This window comes from Hypomesus transpacificus, chromosome 13 (assembly GCF_021917145.1).
Source record: "Hypomesus transpacificus isolate Combined female chromosome 13, fHypTra1, whole genome shotgun sequence".
NCBI classification, from domain to species: domain Eukaryota; kingdom Metazoa; phylum Chordata; class Actinopteri; order Osmeriformes; family Osmeridae; genus Hypomesus; species Hypomesus transpacificus.
The window spans coordinates 4,361,713-4,383,219 of NC_061072.1; the positions used below are offsets into that span (position 1 = coordinate 4,361,713).

General features: G+C 44.5%; 5 protein-coding genes across 9 annotated transcripts; 2 read left to right on the top strand and 3 right to left on the bottom strand.

The window, feature by feature from the left end:
* The first annotated feature begins 3,905 nt into the window (after positions 1–3,905).
* gch2 (GTP cyclohydrolase 2) lies at positions 3,906–7,380 on the top strand. Its single transcript, XM_047031827.1, has 6 exons — positions 3,906–4,650; positions 5,137–5,246; positions 5,495–5,550; positions 6,172–6,203; positions 6,343–6,427; positions 6,609–7,380. The coding sequence occupies exons 1-6, from the start codon at positions 4,338–4,340 to the stop codon at positions 6,736–6,738; spliced, it is 726 nt and encodes a 241-aa protein (XP_046887783.1). The 5' UTR covers positions 3,906–4,337; the 3' UTR covers positions 6,739–7,380.
* Positions 7,381–7,971: 591 nt separating this feature from the next.
* Positions 7,972–9,562, bottom strand: cript (cysteine-rich PDZ-binding protein). Of its 3 annotated transcripts, none has more exons than XR_006956912.1 (6): positions 9,434–9,559; positions 9,113–9,178; positions 8,963–9,017; positions 8,722–8,828; positions 8,297–8,573; positions 7,972–8,252 (listed from the first exon to the last, which is right to left on the bottom strand). XR_006956912.1 is itself a non-coding variant. In XM_047031833.1 (5 exons), the coding sequence occupies exons 1-5, from the start codon at positions 9,447–9,449 to the stop codon at positions 8,509–8,511; spliced, it is 309 nt and encodes a 102-aa protein (XP_046887789.1). In that variant the 5' UTR covers positions 9,450–9,562; the 3' UTR covers positions 7,972–8,508. The 3 variants fall into 3 exon arrangements, 1 of the variants encoding a protein (XP_046887789.1); XR_006956913.1 differs by having other exon boundaries at positions 7,972–8,260; XM_047031833.1 differs by having other exon boundaries at positions 7,972–8,573; positions 9,434–9,562.
* A 76-nt stretch (positions 9,563–9,638) lies between these two features.
* Positions 9,639–11,495, top strand: pigf (phosphatidylinositol glycan anchor biosynthesis, class F). 3 transcript variants are annotated; one of them, XM_047031829.1, is made up of 6 exons: positions 9,639–9,726; positions 9,885–10,132; positions 10,255–10,346; positions 10,522–10,638; positions 10,726–10,834; positions 10,920–11,495. In XM_047031829.1, exons 2-6 carry the CDS (start codon positions 9,905–9,907, stop codon positions 11,031–11,033), a joined length of 660 nt encoding a protein of 219 aa, XP_046887785.1. In that variant the 5' UTR covers positions 9,639–9,726; positions 9,885–9,904; the 3' UTR covers positions 11,034–11,495. The 3 variants fall into 3 exon arrangements, with proteins under 3 accessions (XP_046887785.1, XP_046887784.1, XP_046887786.1); XM_047031828.1 differs by having other exon boundaries at positions 9,644–9,737; XM_047031830.1 differs by having other exon boundaries at positions 9,647–9,706.
* A 3,558-nt stretch (positions 11,496–15,053) lies between these two features.
* On the bottom strand, positions 15,054–16,305 carry LOC124475328 (cytochrome c oxidase subunit 7A-related protein, mitochondrial). Its single transcript, XM_047031832.1, has 3 exons — positions 16,138–16,305; positions 15,545–15,679; positions 15,054–15,416 (listed from the first exon to the last, which is right to left on the bottom strand). The coding sequence occupies exons 1-3, from the start codon at positions 16,207–16,209 to the stop codon at positions 15,276–15,278; spliced, it is 348 nt and encodes a 115-aa protein (XP_046887788.1). The 5' UTR covers positions 16,210–16,305; the 3' UTR covers positions 15,054–15,275.
* A 1,078-nt stretch (positions 16,306–17,383) lies between these two features.
* Positions 17,384–21,029, bottom strand: kcng3 (potassium voltage-gated channel, subfamily G, member 3). The gene is made up of 2 exons (XM_047031823.1): positions 20,318–21,029; positions 17,384–19,663 (listed from the first exon to the last, which is right to left on the bottom strand). Exons 1-2 carry the CDS (start codon positions 20,938–20,940, stop codon positions 19,018–19,020), a joined length of 1,269 nt encoding a protein of 422 aa, XP_046887779.1. The 5' UTR covers positions 20,941–21,029; the 3' UTR covers positions 17,384–19,017.
* Positions 21,030–21,507: the final 478 nt, after the last annotated feature.

Consider the following 21,507-nt stretch of genomic DNA (forward strand, 5'->3'; position numbering starts at 1 on the left):
CTCTCTACACACAAGGAATGCTGAACACAGAATCATTCTTTTACAGGATAAATGTGTTACATCTTCAATTTCTCCAACAGTCACTAACGTCACGAAAACTCGCGTGACTACCTCTAGCAGAACAGTAGGTGTGTTCGACTTCATGCAGCACAGGCGGCGCCGACCCGGCTGTCTTGAAGCTGAGAATGCCATTGGCTGCTTCAAGTCAGCCGGGCTGCAGGCGGCGGCGATGCATGAAGTCAAACGCACCTATCAGTTAGGGTTAGTTAACTTCTGGGAGATAGCTAGGCTAACTGCTTTACTGCAAGGCAGCTGCAGAAACGCCACAAGTAAAGAGGTCTGGGTGATAACTATTTGCTAATTTTACTTTGTGATATGACACGCAATTGTGATGTGTAATGTACAATATAAGCTGATATTATTAAGGAATTACATCTACTTTCGGAAACAGTAGTCACTATTTCACTGAAGAATTAGCATTAGTCATTAGCCTCTGTTGCCCGGGCAACACATACTGCAGCGGTCTCTGATGCATCTGTTTTCAATCGTGAAAATAAACATTACTCAAATACATTTTCGTTTTAGGATTTATTATGACATTAGATTACAAGTAAACGATTTGTGGGTGAAATTATCATTACTTGTGGTTTCAAACCAGTGTAGCTCACTGCAACGCTGTAGCCTAGTCTAGTAGCTAAAAAAACAAACATCTCCACAGCTGTTTACAGTAGCCTACGTAGGAAGTCAAACGGCGGCACATGTTTGGCACTACCCTTACTTAAATCAAAAGTCTTTCAATAGGTGAAACTATCTGACTAGTGACTTCTAACCTAAACCCCTTTGCCACAGTCTAAACTTGTCAATCTGTTCATGAAAATAATGCATTTCAGCCTAAACCGTACAACGGAACGTTAAATCGAATTCAACCAATGCAATCGCTACCGAGACGAACACAGAGTCTAGTACCGTACTGTAGTAGTACAATTTACCAGGGCAGCTTCACAGGGCTATTTTGCGTTGATACTGACAATGATCGCTACCACTGAGCTTTTTATGAATGAGGGATTTTCCCCTAAATAAATGTCAAGCTTAGTTACGTTTATGGGGGCATATTTTTCAGTTAGCAGATGGTACTATTTGAATCGCGATCACATCTGAGATTAGCCTGGCTCTGCCGACCTACGTACTTCCGCTCAATTTGGATTTTGCTTCTGTACTCGGTCTGGCTGTTCAGTAGGTAAATCAGATTTTGCAGGTTACTTTTAACCGGCCAAACAGCGAACAGAGGGAGTGGCTGAGAACGATGACGTTGATTTTGTGCGCTAGATTGTGTTGTAGTTCCGTAATGGCGGCGGAGAAAGATGCGAGCCAAGCCATTCAGTCCGTTGTGGCAACGCTGCCGAATATCCAACAGCTAAAGCTGGAGCAAGAACAAGTTTTGCTGAGTTTTGTTGGTGGCCATGATTTTGTGGCCATGATTTTGTGGCCCTCCTCCACACGGGGTTCGGGAAAAGTTAAATTTTCCACCTACGGCAGCTAGGTCTGTTACAGTAGTGGTGAAGGAATTGGCTAAGGCGAACGCTAGCGATTGTTTATGGCAGATCAGAGTGGCTCTGGGCAGATCCAATAGATTTAAACTTCAACAGAGTACCCGCCTACAAGGAAGTCAACGCTTGTCAATGGAACGAGGCCAGACTCTGTGCAAATGAAATTTACGAGAGTCTGGTTAGGACCAGGCTAATGAGATAGCTATATGCCTGGTAACGTCGTTGTTAGAATAAGTTTCGAAGGGGGTTCTTTATTCATGAATGAATGCAATATGAGTAGGCTAAATGCCTGAAAATATCACTAGAAAAGAAAAACTAAAAAATCTGTTTAAATCATAGAGATTAGGTCCAGTTTTACACTGGTCTGCCAAATGTATACGTTTGGATTCAACTATGAGGCTGCTCCTTCTTGCAGGGGAAATGAGAAGACAACAATTTCATTCTACTCTTCACTCTTAGTATTTTGAGTTGTAAATTAGCCGAAAAAAAATATGCTTTTGAATCTATGTAATCTTTATAAATAATAAGAAGGCTATTTATTTTTGATATAAAATATATCCTACAGAAATATCAGTTGTAAAAATGTCATTAAAAAACGGACCCCTGTGCAACCTACGCAAGCAAGCACACCCTACAATTTCCCAGAAATTGTACCCTCTCTAGTTTTATCTGTACTGCGTTTGGTCCACTCCACCGTAACAATTTTGAAATATTTTAAAACAATCCCCATCTTTCTTGTGCCTCCACCGTCATCACGGAACTCATCCCAGCCCCTTCACTCTGATTTATCCTCTGGTCATCCCTTGCACCATATGCTTCACTAGCGTGTGCACTGAGCACTGTCATCACCAGCTGCATCACTGTCTATAGTTCAAGTAATCTGTATTTATGTGCTTCACTGACATCTTAATCACCGACTGCATCACAGGCACTATGCACTAGTGCATAAGAATGCCTATGATTGTAATACAACCATGGTGTGTAGGGATTAACATGTTGTGGCTGTATATGTGTCCAGGGATGCTCGTAAAAAGAAAGTATTTGCAATATTATACATTATCATTATAATTCACAGTGTCTGGTAGCCTTTTATATTGTTTACTTCATACTTTTAATTATGCAGATTGCTTTTCATGCTTTGTTGTCTATTATATTCCTTTGCAGCTGGGCCATCTGTAAAAAAAAAAAGGTTCTCCTTCTTAGCCTGAATAAAAGATGATGATGGACAGATTGAAGATGGCGTGTATCTATTTTGAGCACTGATGCTGAACTCCATATACCATGTATACAGATGTGAAAGGATTTTAAAGGACACATAAAATGACTAATGGCTTTCCTCAAGTGGGTTAGAAAAACAGACACAGAGAAAATCCTTGCCACCAGAATGAGCTTTATTCGCCTTTATTAAGAAAGTGTGTTTCCACAAACTGGAAAAGTAATTCCCTGTGGCAGAAAATACAGAAGAATGTTTGATATCAAAAGTAGAACCTGTACAACAGTCTAAGAATGTAGGCCTCGTTATGAAGCCATTAAGTCCCACTCTTCAGCCTTCAGTTTAACGCTTGTTGGGATTGCCACCTTCTGTATTTGAATTCTAAGAAAGTTCTGCTGCATACCGTTCAACCCTGAACAGCGCCTGACACACACATGATGAACGAGGCGATGTATCTGTCACAGTGGCGACTGTAGTGTGACGGCTAGGTTGACCAAACAGGGTCACGTTACAGCATGACCGTACTGGCAGAATGGTATGTCTTGTTCTGTCCTCCCCTGTAATATTTCTTTTGTTGCTTTAACCCGCTATTCCCTTTCGATGACTTTCGTAGCCTAGCCTACAGTATCAAGGCCATGGAAAAAGAGTAGGGTGAATTCAGGCAATGTTGGACACTTTTTGGTAGATGAAACTCAAAAGCCATGTTCAGTAGAAGAAACTCACTCCAGTGATGTTTGTTTAAATCATTTTAGCACTTACTCAAATGTTTATGTTGGAATTAAATGGGAATATACAACATTTTAGAAGCTACACATCTTCAAACATACCATGACCCCTCTCTCACCCACGCAGCATTTTCAGGTTATGTGGGACAACTTGTTTGGTAAAAACAGTGTTTCAAACAATGGTTAAACCACTTCATCATGATCCAGTAGTAGGCTACAGGTTGTTACCTAATTTAAATTAAAATTGATATTGGGGGTCGGTTTGAATCGTTTGGAATAGAAACTAAAACTTGCCTACACCAGCTTTATACTAAATTAGTCTATGGAGAACAAGTACAAGAAGGGGAGGTCCGACAACGGTGTGTTAGGGTAGGCAAAGTTTTAATCAAATTCAAAAGTAGCCGTCTGCGTAGTAAGGATGGCTCAAGTTGGTAAATTCCTATCGATATTTTGGGTCAGAATGTGGTGCGTTAGTGGTTTGCTGAACTGAACAGAAAACGTGTTACTTTGTTCATGGCGAATCATGCGTTAAAGACGAAACGCGATGAGCCCCCAACTATAGGTTTAATCGATCATCGATGATCAAATTGTGCTGATTTTTGCGGACAGCGTCGCCTGTAGTAGGCTACTGAAGCAACAAGTCGTGACATTTAATTCAGTGATGACGAACGTGAAGATTTTGACGTGGTCACCATCGTGACGAATTTGGAACGGATTTGGCACAGTGCGCACGAGGTCGCGGGTATAAAAGCAGGGCGCAATCCAGGAATATGACCAAGTTACTTGACTTTTGCGTTGTAGAACAATACTGCTCCCAGAAACTTATCAGCAACAAAAATAACGTAGTTTTCAATGGATTACCAGAAAGCATCCGAGATGAACGTCCACGTCAACGGAAGCGGAAAGCTGGGGACAGAGTTTCACTGCAGGAACGGTTGCAACGAGCACAGTGTCGAAGCCAAGAAGGCTCTTGTGCAGAGCCAGAATGAAAAGTCACAGCGAGAAGCTGAAGACGAATCTCGGTTACCGGCGATTGAGGCCGCCTACACAACTATCCTGCGGGGTCTTGGGGAGAACACTGACCGTCAGGGGCTCCTGCGCACACCTTTACGCGCCGCCAAAGCCATGCAGTTCCTCACCAAGGGCTACCACGAGACAATTTATGGTGAGTTCGAATGCAATACCTTGACCAGCGGTGTTTGTTTACCAAATTGTTGTTTTTGTTTCTTTTTTTACTTCAATATGTCAGACATTCATCATCCGGTCCCCAAATAACCGTGCGCATCATATGCATCCAGTGGTTTATAAATACGTACACATATACACACTTCACAGACCTTGTTGCCACGTGCAGCTAAAGAAGAATGTAATTAATGCGAGCTGTTTATGTAATGAACCGCACAGGGATAATCTACCCATTCAACAGCTCATTCTACATTTAATCTTTAAAAGTGTGTGTGCGTTATAACATTGTAAGCTCCTTTTTTTCTTCAGTGTTGTAAGACAGTTGTATTGCTTAAGTTGTGTTCCTGTGGTCTTTTATCACTCAAAGTGGCAAGGCGGACCAGGAAAACCCTGGACACTAAATCAAATGCAGACTCTGCTTTTCCTAACCTCCTTGTAAACATATTTCCATGCTGTGTGTCCACAGACATCCTGAATGATGCCATATTTGACGAGGATCACGATGAGATGGTGATTGTAAAGGAAATAGACGTGTTCTCCTTGTGTGAACATCACCTGGTGCCCTTTTTCGGCAAGGTCAGTGCGTGTGTGCGTGTGCGTGTGTGTGTGTGTGTGTGTGTGTAAGAGAGAGAAGGATAGAGAGCGAAAGAGAAAGGGGTTACTAGGTTCAACCCTATTTCAGATTCTAACTTTGATTTTCTAAAAACAAACAACCGGTCTACATTTATGTGAATGCCTTTAAGCCAACAAGAGCCATTGGGCATTAGTGCATTAATTCGTGTGACCTTTAATCTTGTTTGGCTAACCTCTGGTGATGTCCCCAGGTTCACATCGGGTACTTGCCCAACAAAAAAGTGGTCGGCCTGAGCAAGCTGGCAAGGTAAGTGTACTGGAAGGCCTGCACACATACATACACACACACACACACACGCACACACACACACACACACACAGTGGGAGCTGGCACATAAAAGAGGAACTCCGAGTGTGTGTTAGTTCCTGGTGGCTGAGTTCTTCTGTTATGTTACTGCATTGACCTGGAGGCTTAGGGTATAAGCCCCATGGCCAATATCCAGCCCCAACTCCAGCCACACACACACACACACACACATACAATAACCCAGACCTAGCCGCTCTCACCCCATGAGAAAATCCCTTCAGACCTGTGGGAATCCAACCAATATTATCACAGTCTTTCCCTGTCTCCCTCTTTCTTTCTCTGTTACCCCTGCCTTCATCCTGCCTATTCCTCTTTGAGTGTCGAGTGTCTCTCCCTAACTGATCACACCAAGCCACATTGGGAGCCTCACATGCACTCCTGCATCAATACTTGACCAGTGGATTTAGAGTATTTGGAATGAATGATTGACAGCAGAGGTCTATATGACTGGGTACAGGACAAGGGTCAGGGTCAGCAATCTCTTTCATTGTTTAACAAGAGATTAATCATTATTGTGTGCATTAGAACTGCGCTAATTCTGACGGCTTGTTGCCTCCATAGGATTGTAGAGATTTACAGCCGGAGGCTTCAAGGTGAGACATGAACACATTAAAACTCCCAGTGCCTCCAAAAAGGTTTTTCTGTTGTTGTTAAGATCGTTTACCCCCATTGCCCTTAAGTGGTAGTGTTGGCCCCGGTCTCTCTCTAAAACAGCCCCTTCTGCGTCTTCAGTCCAGGAACGCCTGACCAAGCAGATTGCCATGGCGATATCAGAGGCTCTCCAGCCTGCGGGTGTGGCCGTAGTCATAGAGGCTGCGTGAGTACGCACACACACACACACACACGCGCGCTCTCAGGCGCTGAATGGACTGTAAGCTGCTTGAGGTAGTTGACTTACAAATCACATGCTATTCATGGGGGTACATTCATCGGGATGTCCTGGCCCCGTTCTACATGTCGAAGGCACGTGTGTAAGCCATGTTTGATTGGCGTGACAGGCACATGTGCATGGTGATGCGGGGAGTCCAGAAGATGAACAGCCGCACGGTGACTAGCGCCATGCTGGGGGTGTTCCGAGAGGACCCCAAGACCAGGGAGGAGTTCCTGGCTCTCACCAAGAAGGACTAGCACATCCCCCTACCTCTGGAACACTGCTCCAGCTCTGGGTCCATTTACCATCTCCCAGACCCGGCCTTAAAGATGACCTCCTTCCTCACACCTCCTTGATACCATATAGCCTAAACCTCCAAAGCAGGACAGGTCGTGTAGTACATATATCACTTTGTCGTTTGTTTGGTTTTAGTATCATTTAACCAATATGTTCATGTTTTGTGGTGCTAGCAATCCTGCTGCTGAACCATTCCCACATCTGTGGGGTCCACCAACGCCATCTCTCCTACCAGACCGAGCTGACGATGACAGTGAGAGAAATGGCGGAGATAAAGACCTAAATCAATTGAGCCAAACTCTGGTGGCTTAAGCGAGCTGGAGCTAGGACCTCAGTATTTAAATGACATGCTGTAAATAATATAAATATTCAAGATATGGTGCTTTGATAATGCATATATAGTATTTTGATATTACATTCATTAGGTTTTCTGTCAGTAGAGTGGTCAGTAACCACTTACAGAGGTCTTATTCAGTGACTTTATAATCAATCAAGGAAACTACTCTCATGTCTGTGTAGTCGATCTTTTTGGGAGCCATAGTTCACATCTTCTAATGAACACCATGCTCTATTGTGTGTTGCCTAAACTAAATAAATCAATGAACATCAATGGTCTCTGCTTGTTTCATACCAGAATAAAATATCTATTTGTATGTAAAAAAAAAAAACCATAACGCATTATATCGCCAGAGGGACAGATGCATTATGGGATGGTTGTCTCCACCCGGGATATCCAAAGCTTCACAGAAGAGGCAGGGCGTTACTGCTCTCTCCGACACTGAGAATGACCAGAACATCAACCAAAAGACCACAGAAGCCTTAAAAAGAATAATGCTATCAGTGACATCAATAGCATTAGCATCCTTCCCACATGGCCAACCCACTCGAGAGGGCATCTGTACACACGCAGACTGAGCAGCCTGAGGGGGAGTCAGGCCTTTACAAATGTCAGAGTTTAAGCCTGTTGCTGATTCAGTCAGACAATCTTCATCACCTATAACTCTAAACCCGTCTAAATTTAGGGTCATACCGGAATTGACATTATGCTGTTTCAAAACATGATGATGTCAGAGTATGTACACCAGTTGCCAACAGTACACCCATAAATACGCCCGTACATGGAACAATCCAGAGCCATATGGTGGGGAATGTTGTTATGCCTCATAGCAAAAAAAACTACTAGAACACCCAACCAAAATAAAATTGTTTATTGCACAAAGTATTAAATGATAAACATTATTTCACAAACAGTTAGTAAAATAAAAAACAGTCAGAAATCCTGTATAGATGGAGGTGTCTACTATATTCACCAGTGAATTGAAGGGTGTTTTATGACCACAGTGCTCCTGTGTGTATTGCTGTTGGGAAGATGAAGGTTACGTAAGCCATGTGCAGTACGGAAGGGGAACATGTCCATACACGCATCACACTTCCCATCCCAGGGAATACAGGACAGACGTCTGTCTGTCTGTCTGTCTGTCTGTCTGTCTGTCTGTCTGTCTGTCTGTCTCTCTCTCTCTCTCTCACACACACACACACAAACACACACACACACAGGGGATAAAGAAAGGATACCCTCAGCTGATTCTACCTTTGCGAGCTAGCCTCAGACAGGGGTCTAAGAGAAACCTGCTACTACTATTTATAAAGCACGTGCCGTCTGACTCTTTTCTCCCCACAGCTGCTCTAGTCTTGCTTCTTGATTCCCACCAAGTCAAATGGTCCGTCTCTCAGACGGAGGTCTGTTTGTAGTTTTTGGTATCCAGAACCTTTTTCCCACACATGGCACAAATCCCTGAGGAGGGCAGAAAGAAGGGATGGAGGTGGTGGTTTGGGGGGGGTTCGAGAAATAAAAAGTTAATTTACTCAGCAGAACTGTTTGCCATCTGTATCCAAATCAGCTGTAAAGTGTAGTCTGAAGCCCCACTGAAAGAGTGTCATACCTTTCTTGTAAGCACACCCTTGGCAATAGTGTGAACCTAACTGGTGAACAGAGCTCTTACATATCCGGCATATGGCAAATCCTGACTTCTTCCCATACGGATCAAATCTAGAGGGAAAATATAATGAACACAGTCCCAGCACCACAGTTACATAACACAAACAGTACCTGTTTACATATGACTGACTGAGTGACACAAAGTACAGTATGCTTAATGTGATGACATACACCAACAGGCTCACCTGGCCTTTTTGGACGTCAGAGCCTTGTTCTCGTTCAGTTTCCGCCCACCACCCTCTGGAAAAACAATAATAGTAACAACTATAAAGCCATGGCAAAAGGTTGACATTCACGACACCATTATGAACACATCCCCTCACAGCTAGATCTACCTGTGGTGTTCCTTGCTCCATCCTTCCAGGTGTCAGGGGTTATTACCTTCCCGAGTTTCTTCTCACCTGAAACAGGGAGTTTATTAAAAGAGCAAGAGTTATTTTAATTGTATGAAACACTGCGTTTAAATGGAGTTGCGCCATACAGAGATAACAATTTGTTATCTTTTTATCTACCAGCCAGCTAGCTAACCAACGCTAGAAGCTAACCAGCTTTAGGTATGCTACAAAATCAGTAAATCCACAACATCAGGATTTACTTTAAACACAACTCTATAATAGCAAGGATTATAGGTAAAGAGTACATAAATGTTCTCTTACACTTTTCACAAACCATTTCTTCGTTGTTCAAAGTCGTTATCCAGATATAAATGATTTTCACTTGTTTTCTAGTTTTGTAGCGCTTTGCAGTCTCTGAACGTTTGTAAACGTCCGGTATAGTTCTTCCGGTGTTTCTTTTTCTTAACCTGATTGGTTATTTTTCTGGCGCGGACTATATTTCATTAGTTCACCAATATGTCAATCACTGTGCCTCCTGACCTTGCGCAGATGGTTGTAATCCATGTTTACGGAAGAGTTTGGATGAATAAAGCTGTCCGTCTCTGATTGACATTGTAACATTGGGGTATTTTAATCAAATTGGTGTTGTTTATTTTAACAAAGGACTAAACGCATTTCTGTCGATGTGGAACTAGATTGCTCATGTTATAACAATGTAGCTAGGCTAGCTAGCAGGGTAATGACTAACAACTGTGCTGTGCTTGTCATGCAGGTTGACTTCTTATCGGCATCATGTGGGACCATGAGATTAGAGCCATGGCGTCCTCGCATGCGATTGTCGCCTCCTCGGTGTTTATGGCCACCGTATTACCTGCGGTGCTTGTGCAGGGGTTTTCGGTATATGGCACGCACCTGCTATGGCTGTACTCAGTGGCCGGTGCTGTGGCTGTGGTCAACATCGCCGTCTTCTGGCTGCTTGGAGTCAGCCAACCCTCCAAGAAGCACACGTTGACTTACAAGGTTTGAGCTATCGCAAATAAAAATAAAGAAATAACATATTGTCGATCCATATGTATCAACATTTTCATATACATTGCCTATGTTACCTGTTCCGCCTAATACTCTCCCTGCTCGTCTCTTAGATGTCTAGATTGGTGCGCTCCGGTCTCTATTGCCTTCTCTCCTGTCTGTTCTTCCACACTGTGGTGGTCCTGTATGGAGCACCGATCCTGGAGTGAGTTTTGTTTTTGTTGGTGCGAGAGTGGGAGGCTGTGGGAGTGGGTGGCTGTGGGAAAGAAACATATGTGAAATATGACATATGAGCTGGCAAGACAGGGTTCTCGGAAGTTGGAATGTCGTATTTATGTAGCTGTGTGTCTGCCTCACTCCTGTACATGTGGGTGTTTCAGGTCTGCCTTAGAGACCTTCTCTCTGGCAGTGTTGCTGACCACTCTAACCACGCTGAGATGCCTGTGTGTCCTTGGCCCCAACATCCAAGCCTGGATACGAGTATTCAGCAGACACGGGTGAGGCCTCGTCACTCGTCCTCCCTTTTAAAGCAGTGTGTCCTGCTCTGGCTGTGTCCATGCTGACGTGTGCTTGTTTGTTTTCAGGGCTATGTCTGTATGGGATACTTCTCTTCAGATCACAGTGGCCTGTACTGTGGTCGGAGCATGGCTAGGAGCTTTCCCCATACCCCTGGACTGGGAGAGACCATGGCAGGTCAGTACACACACACACATACAAACAGGCATACACGCACACACGCTGTTTATGTTTATGACCAAGCTTGCTCTCCATCCTGTAGGTGTGGCCAGTTTCCTGCAGTCTGGGTGCTGTGATTGGTTTTCTGACTGGTCTGGTTGCTGCCCCTAGCTGGATACACTGGCATCGCAAACACCTTACGTACAAGAGCAAGTGATGGAAAAAGTGTGTGTGTGTGTGTGGTTCGAGTGTAACTGGATGGTTTCGATACAGCCTAAAGCCTGCTGTTGTAGGGTATGCATTTAGTGTACTACAACATTACTTTAACTTAACAAAATATGTACCATACCTGTGTTTTCAGTTCTTCCCCATTATGAAAAATGGGATTTTATAATGAAATACAATAAAGACAGTTTTGAAAGGTCAGTTAATTACACAACTGAAGTATTTGTTTCATTTGGTGTATCCTGCCAGGCTTGTTTTAAGACTAAGAAAAAGGTTACTTATCTCCAAGGAGCCCTTGTTCTACTGTGGTGGGGTAGATAGGCGGAGGGCGGTTGATGGGGGGGTTATTTTATGGTGGAAGGTACAATAGTGGAGAAGTGGGGTGGGGGTATATTCCATAGAAATAAATGGTTTTGGAATAAATTGGACTGGATCCAGGTTTTTTATTTGAAAATGTATTGGGACATGTTTCTTGACAATAAGTCAATAAGTCAATCTCACATTAGCTACACAAATAATCTTGGTGTATTAAAAAATAAGTGACAGTACAAAGACATAAGACAAGTTATTCATACTGTCACATTCACCCCAAATTATCAAATTAAATGTTTGCAGTGTGTTGACTTTGCTAGGTAACAGAATACCATCTTTTGAAATAAATGTCATCCAGTGTTGCAGACCTGAGGTTGTTTTTACCGTCCAGTCCACAGCCTTTCTCCAATATTATTGGATCCTTTGGTCCAAGGTAGCTGTGTGAGGCTTAAGATAGTTACAGTATCATACTGTTGTGGGCTATTAACACAGGAGCTCTGGGCATATGTAGTTTGTTGTCTTTTAGAAATAAATTTGAGAAATCTACAAACACATATTGTTTTAACTCTTAGAGGTACATTGCCTACATTGATTTTTTTTCTTCCCATTTCCTTACCCCCTCCCAATTAACTTGTAGTTTACTAATTTAAATTAGTAATTTGTAAAAACAAATGTGAGAAAAGTCTGCGATTAAACCACATATTTTCTAACAGAGGATTAGATTCCTGTCACAGTTGAAAGATCCATCTTAATTTGATTGATTGAATATGTTTTGTCAGACAAGTATCACAGTATTTCTATTTGCAGAATCACAGAGAAGACATACTTTAGAACGAGGAAACACAAATACAAACATTTACCATCGCTTCACGATCACAGGAGTCAATGCTTTATGCATGCACAAAAGGTTTGTGCTGGTTGTCTCTAGCTAGCACAACCATCATAGAACACATCATTTACTATCATATTCACAACCTTTATATCTTTTCTCAGGTATAATGCTCCATGTTTTGTCTCTGTATTTCCTGTTGCATGGAAAACTTTAAATGACTACAAATGGGAGTAAACTAAATGGAGTCTTTTGCAGTGATTCAAAGGGAGGGCAGGGACATTTCAGATGCCATATCCCCTTGCAGACCTTTAATGCAATACAATACAGCACTATGTCTGAGTGTGACAACCCCCATTAAAGACACTTAATAACCCACAAAGAATAAAAAAATATGCAGTGTATTGGCCTGCTTTAAGTGGTGAACGCGTGAATGTGAGTTGGAACTTTAGACTGCTTCTGATCTTACACGTATAGTCATTGCCCTCAAGCGGAATCCTAATGAGGCTGGTTCAATTTTAACCACTATTCATCTCTTTCGCCAGCTTCATTTAAAGTCGTTATTTCCCCCCTTGCTGCCATTCCTCAGCAGCACCTCAGGCAGTCAGGATGATGAAGCTTCAGTTGAAGAACATTAATCCTGGTCACCCGCAGCCTGCAGGGTGAGGTCATGCTGTTCTGAATACCTGACAGAACCTGCAGTGACCATAAGGAACGACACCAAGGACCTCGATGACACTGTTCAGATCATTGAGGACGAGGGAGAGATGGAGGAAGACGACCCAAGGAGGGCGAAAATGACAAGTGAAGAAGGAGAAAAAGATTGAGCTCAAAGATCTTCCATGGTAAATTGGAAAACCCATCTACACTGTGGAGTACACCAGCTTCAGCCAATCTGACGTCTAGCTGGAACCACCTGTGTCCTTCTCATCCCCCAACTCCGCTTTCAGCCCCTCCTCCACCAGCAGATTCCTGCTCCATTTGAAGAGGAGGGGCAGGGGGCAGTAAGGAGCCACGTCGTACATTACAGTCAGAAATCTCATCAGAGGTGAGAACACTCAAGTGGAGATTTTTGGAACGAACATCTTAACAAAATGTGTATGAGTGTATATATTGTGAAGGCAATGATTGGCCAGTCCCCATGGCGGTAAGGTGAACACAGCAGTGTCTGCTACATGTGCAACATGGTGTAGTGTGGGGCATGTTCAGAGTTGCATCCTCTGGTTGCTTTTGTTGTCTAGTTCTGTTTCTTTTGACCAGAGCTTGCAAACAAGAACATTTACATGCACCTGCTCACATGCACACAGCAAATTGCACATTTCTCCCCACATTCAATCAAAGACAGCACCATTTATTTCATTCTTTGCTTTTGGGCAAGCCTCTTGTGGCAGTGCTGCGCTTTGAAAGGTAATTTGTCCTCCCCTCTTCCCTCCCTCCTTTTTCCCCACAAGGCACGAGTGGCTGTGCATAGTGTTATGAACCACTCAGTCTTTCCCATTGTTTCTCTCCAGACAGATTCGGGGGTGAGGGAGGGGGGGGGGGGGGGGGGGGTGGAGTACAGAAAGATTGCTAACTATTCTTTCTGTAAAAAAAAGATTCACCAGTGGATTCACTGGTGATCAATATGTGACACTACTGGGTAGTTCTTTCTAGTATTCAGATTCTGCCACCACTGAGGTTAGGCAAACACATTATATAGACTAGATAGAAGCATGTTCATTATTTTATTTTTTCTGAGAACATCCACATTCCCTTTCATCCTGATTTCCCCTCCTCCCTCTTATATGACTTCCCTCATGCAGACTGAGTGGTGCTGGTTGTTGGGCCCAGCCTCCCATTTTACCAGGAGAAAAACATGATTCCGTGGGTCGTAAAGATGTAGGGATCTCTGGAGAGATGGTGTCTTTGAGAACACTCACAGCAAGAACAGGACACGTTATTAGAAATGAGGGACCTCAAGTAGACGGTCGTGACTCATCTACTTAGACAGAGATAGAAGAGCGGATTTCATGCCGCATGCTTTTATGTTGACGAGGTATTTGTCCAGTTCAGTTATTATACCGTATATCTGTCATTCATCAAAATGTGTACCATAGTGTGTCTGACTGTGAGTCTGTTATTTACAGATTAATGTCAAAAATCCCATTCAGATCCAGTAGCCTGGGGAGAATAGTCTGTCTGCAGACGTCACGCAAGGTTTGACCCGTTATGCAACACGGTTAAGGGATTTCCTCCACTCATTCATTGATTGAAGTCGATTCGCCTAAAAATCATTTCGAATTCAAGATATTTGGATGGATGAGTAAAACAATGTAGGCGAAGCATTCAGGTTCAGGAGTACCACTCTCTTTCAGCTGTTGAATGTGGAAACCCAGCGTGTCTCTGTAAGGACACACACACACACACAGCATCTGACATCACACTGGGCCCACCCACACACACCACCCGAGACAGAAAGGGCTTCGAGAGTTAAGTGAGCAGCAGCTATGCACCAGACGGGAGCTCTCCTGTTCACACACACCCCCTGGCACGGCTCCCACACAGACTGGGGCAGCGGCTGCTCCAGCCCCGAGTGGGTAGAAAGGTACGACCATGTCTGCCGTTACAAGAGAAGCAGGGTAGCACAGTCTGATTCTCAAGATATGGGGAGTCAGATGGCTGAGCGGTGAGGGAGTCGGGCTAGTAATCAGAAGGTTGCCGGATCGATTCCCCGCTGTGCAAAATGACGTTGTGTCCTTGGGCAAGGCACTTCACCCTACTTGTCTCGGGGGGAATGTCCCTGTACTTACTGTAAGTCGCTCTGGATAAGAGCGTCTGCTAAATGACTAAAATGTAAATGTAAAATATCACAACCAGAGTCGTTTCACGAGTGGTTCACATTTATTGGCACACATATAAATATATATTTTACAAATAAAACTAATTTACAGGTATGGATTGGAGCTGTAAATGAAATTTGTTATCATTGTACTTGGCTATCCGATAGTGTGACTGAGTGGGAGGGTTTGACGGAGTGATGGCGGCTGCCACACAGAGAAGGCGGGGGAGGAAGAGGTGACAGCCTTGGCCGGCCTGGTTCAAGGCTGGGAATGGTTACTTGTTGCTGGGTTGGGCAGCGATGTAGAGGGCCATGAGACAGTACAGAGCGCCCCCTACAGTGAGGGCCATGGTGGTGCGGTACAGGAGCCTATCAGGAATCCCACGTTTCAAATGAACAGGGATCCCATCAGAAGTCTGGGCGAGAGAAGGAGACAGAACCACGAGAGAGAGGGTCATTATGAAGCCAAAGATCCAAACAACGACACAATCGGTTGTGCTGTGGGTATCATACGTGCAGCCGGTAAGACCGGGTCTCCTCGTACCTGGAAGAGTCTCTGGAAGTCTGGCACCTTGTTTCCTCCGAGGTACTCCACCGTGGCTCCTGCCTCTGACACAAGCTTAGTGGGAGAAGCAAACACCATGGTTGGGGCTTCGGAGGGAACACCAGGTCTCAGACCCTGAAAGCACACACACACAAACACATCACTCACACGACTGCTCTACACAGGTCAACACTAGGAACGATGATCACCAACGGAGACCCTTTAGATGCCTGTCAGAGAGACAGACCCTTCTAAGGTGATTAAATAGGTGACTCTGCTACATAACTGATCTCTGCTGAGTCTGGTCGCTGGTTAGGTGTCCCGGGGGGGGGGGGGGGGGGGGGGGGGGGGGCAGCTAGATGGTAGTCAATAACCTGCAGTCTTGAAAGAAAATCTTTCTTCCGAAGCAATCTAATGAGTCGATTTAGGTTCCCTGCTAATGCATTTGATTTCTAGGAAAAAACGTGGCACGTCGTAAGGAGACAGGATGGTGACGTTAGCTTGCTAGCAACGTTAGCTATGAAGGTCATCAGATCACTAAGCCGGTTACAAGAAAACCCTTAACAGAAAATAAAGCCCGTTTCAAGCCTTACCTGGGGACTGTATGCGGTGGTAGGACTAGACCCCGTTAGTCTCTGAGTAAAGCCGCTGAATTTGTAATACATTTTTGGTTAAAGGACAGTGGGAGACATGAGATGTTACAGCACCCAACAAACACCGGCAAAAACGCCTCGGTGAAAGAGCTTCCCTCAGTCGGCGTCGATTAATGATGACGTAGAACATTGGCATCCATGCAATACGCCCCTCCCCCAAAGAGTATAGAAGCACTTCATACTGTTTACCTCCCCTTCCCATGCAAAGCAACCATCTGTCAGTACAAATACTGAATATATGATTTAGTTTACATTATTTATTTGGTTAACTGAACATTGTAAAACAAATATCAGTGGGAATTAGATATTTTTTGGCTAATAACACAAGGAATGCAACTTTTATCCTATTTCAAATACAGTTTTTTACAATCACTTTGACACTCATTTCAGAACATTGATGTCCTTTTTCAAAACTCTAGATACAAAACACGAAACAGTCATTACTTGTAACAAAGACTGTCACATGTTCAAAGCATAGCATTGTATGTCCATATATTTAAAGACACCTTGCGCATGCAGAATCATTAGTTCAAATAAAGAATTGATCATGAAATACCATAGGAACATTCACTTAGATCATCCACACACAAGATACTGATAGTTTTACCATGTTGTTGTTAGTACAATCAATATTGTACTACAAAATAAGTGATACATGTTTCATAAGATACTACATCACCATAAATGACGTACGTAAAACATCTACTGCAGTGTTTCTCACCTGGCTCAAAAAACAAACCAAGCAAAAAAAGGATTGATTACTCCTACATTTCCATTAAGCCTGTCTTGTGGATGTTTTCATTTGACAAACATCTCTGAAAAAATCTCCGGGCATGGTGAATCCAGGCCTGACACTGTTCTGCCGTGATGTCATTCCATGCCTCATCCATGGCCTGGAGAAGGGTAACTTGTTCATGAGGGTGCCTATCGTACACCTTCCACCTCCATGTGGAGAACAATCCTCAACAGGGTTCAGAAAGGGAGAGTATGGGGGCAAGTACAAGGCTGTAAATTGTGCATGGGCCTGAAACCATGCTTGCACCAATTGAGCATGGTGTCAATGGATCTAATTATACTAAAACTATTATGTTCTAAACTTGGAATATTATTTGTCAGTTTGTCAGTCTATACAAATATGCATTAAGAGCAATGCAACAGTTACTTATCATTTTGAGTAGTAGTATAAGTTGACCGTTAGATCATTGTAATGTAAGGAAATGACAGACATTTCAGATGTTATGTGTGAATTTCATTTTTTAATGGTGATACTTTGATGTTTAGTTGTGTCATTTTGAACAGATTATTACAGTTCAATGAAGAAATGATCTAACTTGATTGTGTATTGTATCCAAGCAATTGAAAATTGTGTTGGCGTTTAAAAGAAAATGCATTTTGATAATCTGAGTTCTGTGTTGAGTTTTGAAAACGGACATCAAGGTTCTGACATTAGTGTCAAATTGATTGTAAAAAACTGGAATTTAAAGTGAATTATTACAAATTCTTATCAAGAGGCTACAAATTACATGTATCACAAGTCCAGTCATGTTTAACCCTTCACCATACAACACAACACATACTGCAGTCTTTTTACAACAGACAAATTAAGTAAGCTACCGTCGTGGACAAACTTTCTTTAGCCAATATTTGAGTATCTCAGGAAATTTTAAGCAGAGCTTGAACAGGACAGGGGAAAACTTCAAGACAAAGAACAAGTTCTCACATACTCTCTAAGAATATAGCCTGGAGCCATAGTCTGATGCTACCACTAGTGTGTAGAGACGCAGAGATGGCAGAAGGAGGAACAAACAAGGAGGAGGCGAGGAGGGACGAGGGACGAGGGAGTGTTATGTGGGAGAGGTGTCGGCTCATCTTTTTAGAACGCGTCTCTCCTCGCCCAATCGTCTAACTGTGACGGAGCACCGGACAGGTGGTGCTGGTCGGATTCTTTGCTGATGTTTGTTGGTCTGAACATGTGCGCAGACGTGTGTGTGAGAGTCTGTCTGCATGTCTGTTGAGTACAGTATGTGACGTGTTCAGGACAGTGTACGCTGGGGTGAAAACCTGATACTTTTGTTCAGGGCTCCAGTATGTGACTGACAGGCTACATGAAATGTGGGAAAGTCTGTTGCCTTGGAGATATTGTTTCTCTTCTGTTCTCTCACTCCGTTGAGTACATGCTGCTTCTCTTTGTACATGCTGGCTGTCAGGATTTCTCATCTCTCTCCATCTTTGTCTTCCCATCTCTGTTTATCACTCAGTTTTCTTTCTGTCTGTTTCCTTGAGCCTGCTTGTCTAACACCTATCTTTCCATGACTCTCTCCTTCCCTTCTTCTCCCCATCCCCCTTTCTACTTCACAGGTAGGTGGGGTACCATAGTAACGGGGAGCATCTGGGTCTCAATTTACGTCACCATCTGGACACGGGCCTCTTGACGACACACACATGCGCACACATCGGCCGTTTAGTTGTTTACCATGAGACTGCAATGCAAACAGGATCTGAGACTCAACAGCTTGAAATATGACAATGTTTATGTATGTAAATTTCCTGCCCAGATGGTGGCATGTGATTGGTGGAAACATCAAAGCCAGTTAAAACAGGATGGAACCCTTGGAATAAAAAGGATCCGAGGGTTGTAAACATGTCGCCAGGAAGCAAATAGTGATATGAGTCCAAAGAGTCCAACTCCCCAAAGAGTGTCAGTGTTGCCCCCAGGATACCCACAGCTGTTACAGAGAGGGAATCCTCTGGGTCGTTAGTCCACAGGCTGATGCAGGTGCTTGGGTGCATGAACTCCAGGAGGTTGTGAGTGGGTCAAGCTCAGTGCGGTATCTGGCTTGACAGGCTACGTGTGTATCTCTCCGAGCGCAGCTTCACTTCCTGGTAGCACTGCACAAAGCTGTGGTAGATGAAGGTGATGGGCAGAGCCAGGAGGACAATACCACTCACCACACACACTCCTCCCAGGACACGCCCTCCCATGGTCACCGGGTACACGTCTCCGTACCCCACCGTCGTCATGGAGATGATGACCCACCACGCAGCCGCCGGGATGCTGGCGTAGTCGTGGTTACGGCCCCCGAGGTCCAGGCCGTACTCTAGCAGCTGGGCTAGAGCGCTGTAGATCGCCATGGCGACACAGACAAACACGAGCAGCATGAGCATTTCCCGGTAGCAGCGGCGCAGGGTCAGACCCAGGGTCTGCAAACCCAGGAAGTGACGGGCCAGCTTCATCAGCCAGAACACCCGCATCATCCTCAGCACCCGCAGCGCCACCCCGGCAGCCCCTAGCCCCGCCCCCGGCAACCCCGCCCAGGCTAACACGATTGTGATGTAGTAGGGAGAGATGGCCACCACGTCTATGAGGTTTAATGGCTGGCGCAGGAAGTCCCACTTATCCCTGGCCACGAGGAAACGCACCCCACACTCAGCAGTGAACCAGCCGATACACACTGCTTCCACAATCCTGCAGGGCACAAAAGAAGAGGAAAAAATCAAGATGTATGAAGTAAAGAGTGGTGTAGACAGGAGAGAGGCATACAAGAGGCAGAGGAAGGGGTATGAAGGATTGCTGATGAAGGAAGTGAAGGAGGACGGGAGCCAAAAGAGACTGCGTTCTAGATGTCATTTACCTGACTGGAGATCGAGAACAGACAATGGCAGCCAGAATCTTACGAGTTTCCCAACATAAAAAGAGAGGTTTAAACTAAAAAATCTGTGACGTAATAGTGAGCGAATATTAAAATGAATGTTGTAATGTTAATTGCTTGTTAATTGCTTATGTTAATTGCTTATGAACGATTTTTTATTTATTTTCTGCTTAATTTTCTCATGCTGTGTGTGTCTGAGTGTCTGTGTCGGAAAGCAAGTCAGTTCAGGGGAGATTGCTGTGATTGTAACGATAACGACCCCGCAATATGAACAGCATGTCTTCATGCAAGCAACAATGCAACCTCAATTACGCGCGGCATTTAAGCTGTAAAAGAAGTCACTTTCAAGAATGCTGTGATGCGCTATGAAATCCCAATTTAGAAATAGATGATATCCTACCAAAATTGTAATGTAATTTATAAAATTTGTACGAGATCAGTATAAAGCTTTATGGAAAAGCGCTATCTACCTGTGTTCTTCCACGGTGTTGCGTTTGGCCGTGTCCCAGTCGGGAAGGGTGCTGGCACATAACATGACCATGGATATAATCACAAAAACGACAGAGACAGATGCCAGAACCTGTGCTGCGATTGATGAATTGGGCTCCTCGAACGTTCTGCGAATCCTCTCGAGCCACTTTGCGCGCCCCGTGTCCGTTTCGTGCTCTTGGCCGGTTGCGCACCGGGACTCGTCTCCCGGGGATCGCAGGTCCTCCTCCGACAGACTAGATACACCGATTTCAGACAAACGGTCGTCCAGACGCTTTTGGCAGCAGAACTCCAGGTGCGCGCTCTCGAGTCCCCAATAGGCCATCTCGGTGTAGAAAGAGAGCTCGCACAAACCGGGAAGGAAGCGGAGCTTACCGGACCGCACGTACAGCATGATGAACACAAAAGCCTGTGCATGTCGGTCAAAAAAGAACTCGTTCAAATCCCGGTCGTAGTCATCGCAAAGCTCGAGGACCTCTTTCTCAGAGGCGCACGCGTGCAACCGACTGACGCGCTTCAGAGGGAAATCCCTGATCACTTCACGGGGGAAAGCATACCGAGTCCCCCCAACGTTGAGCACACAAATGCTCTTACCGAACTTCATCTCACCTGAGTAGTCCCTTATCCTGGTTGTTACACCATCTGATTAAGACACGTTTTCCTGGTGTATAGAGTATAAAGCTATGGATGGTGATCCGGGCCAGGGAGAAAGTTTCACCTTTGACGCGTTTTCTACCTGGTGCTGCTGCCGCAAGTGGATCATGATACAGCGCTGTTCGTGGTGCGCAGGAGGAACACTCCGCTCTCTGAGCAGATCTCAACTCTCCACCCTTCAGTCCGGAGCCAGGCCGAGCAGTGATGTCACATGTCTCTCCCTCTCTCTTTCTGAGTGTCTTACTCACACGCACCTCTCTCTCTCTCTCTCTCTCTCTCTCTCTCTCTCAGAAACACACGTTTTCTCTCTTTCTCTGTATCACTTCAGAATCAGAATCAGCTTTATTCGCCACTTACACACACACGCGCGCGCGCGCACACGCACTCTCACTCACTCACACACACACACGCACACACACACACACACACACACACACACACACAGGACCCCGAGTGAGCACTCCGGTTTATACGCACCGTAGAGCGCAACCCTTTCCTACACACAATCTCTTGTTCA

Bases quoted from the DNA above. Each gene is read 5' to 3' on its own strand.
- gch2 (XM_047031827.1), top strand. From the start codon at position 4,338: ATGGATTACCAGAAAGCATCCGAGATGAACGTCCACGTCAACGGAAGC. The intron at 4,651-5,136 runs GTGAGTTCGAAT...GTGTGTCCACAG, and splicing joins CTACCACGAGACAATTTATG to ACATCCTGAATGATGCCATA. The intron at 6,204-6,342 runs GTGAGACATGAA...CTGCGTCTTCAG, and splicing joins TTACAGCCGGAGGCTTCAAG to TCCAGGAACGCCTGACCAAG.
- cript (XM_047031833.1), bottom strand. The intron at 8,829-8,962 runs GTGAGCCTGTTG...TTTTCCCTCTAG, and splicing joins CTGACGTCCAAAAAGGCCAG to ATTTGATCCGTATGGGAAGA. The intron at 8,574-8,721 runs GTATGACACTCT...TGCCCTCCTCAG, and splicing joins AGGGTGTGCTTACAAGAAAG to GGATTTGTGCCATGTGTGGG.
- pigf (XM_047031829.1), top strand. From the start codon at position 9,905: ATGTGGGACCATGAGATTAGAGCCATGGCGTCCTCGCATGCGATTGTC. The intron at 10,639-10,725 runs GTGAGGCCTCGT...GTTTGTTTTCAG, and splicing joins CGAGTATTCAGCAGACACGG to GGCTATGTCTGTATGGGATA. The intron at 10,835-10,919 runs GTCAGTACACAC...TCCATCCTGTAG, and splicing joins ACTGGGAGAGACCATGGCAG to GTGTGGCCAGTTTCCTGCAG.
- LOC124475328 (XM_047031832.1), bottom strand. From the start codon at position 16,209: ATGTATTACAAATTCAGCGGCTTTACTCAGAGACTAACGGGGTCTAGT. The intron at 15,680-16,137 runs GTAAGGCTTGAA...GTGTGCTTTCAG, and splicing joins CCACCGCATACAGTCCCCAG to GGTCTGAGACCTGGTGTTCC. The intron at 15,417-15,544 runs GTACGAGGAGAC...TCTCTCGCCCAG, and splicing joins ACTTCCAGAGACTCTTCCAG to ACTTCTGATGGGATCCCTGT.
- kcng3 (XM_047031823.1), bottom strand. From the start codon at position 20,940: ATGAAGTTCGGTAAGAGCATTTGTGTGCTCAACGTTGGGGGGACTCGG. The intron at 19,664-20,317 runs GTAGATAGCGCT...TGTGCCCTGCAG, and splicing joins AACACCGTGGAAGAACACAG to GATTGTGGAAGCAGTGTGTA.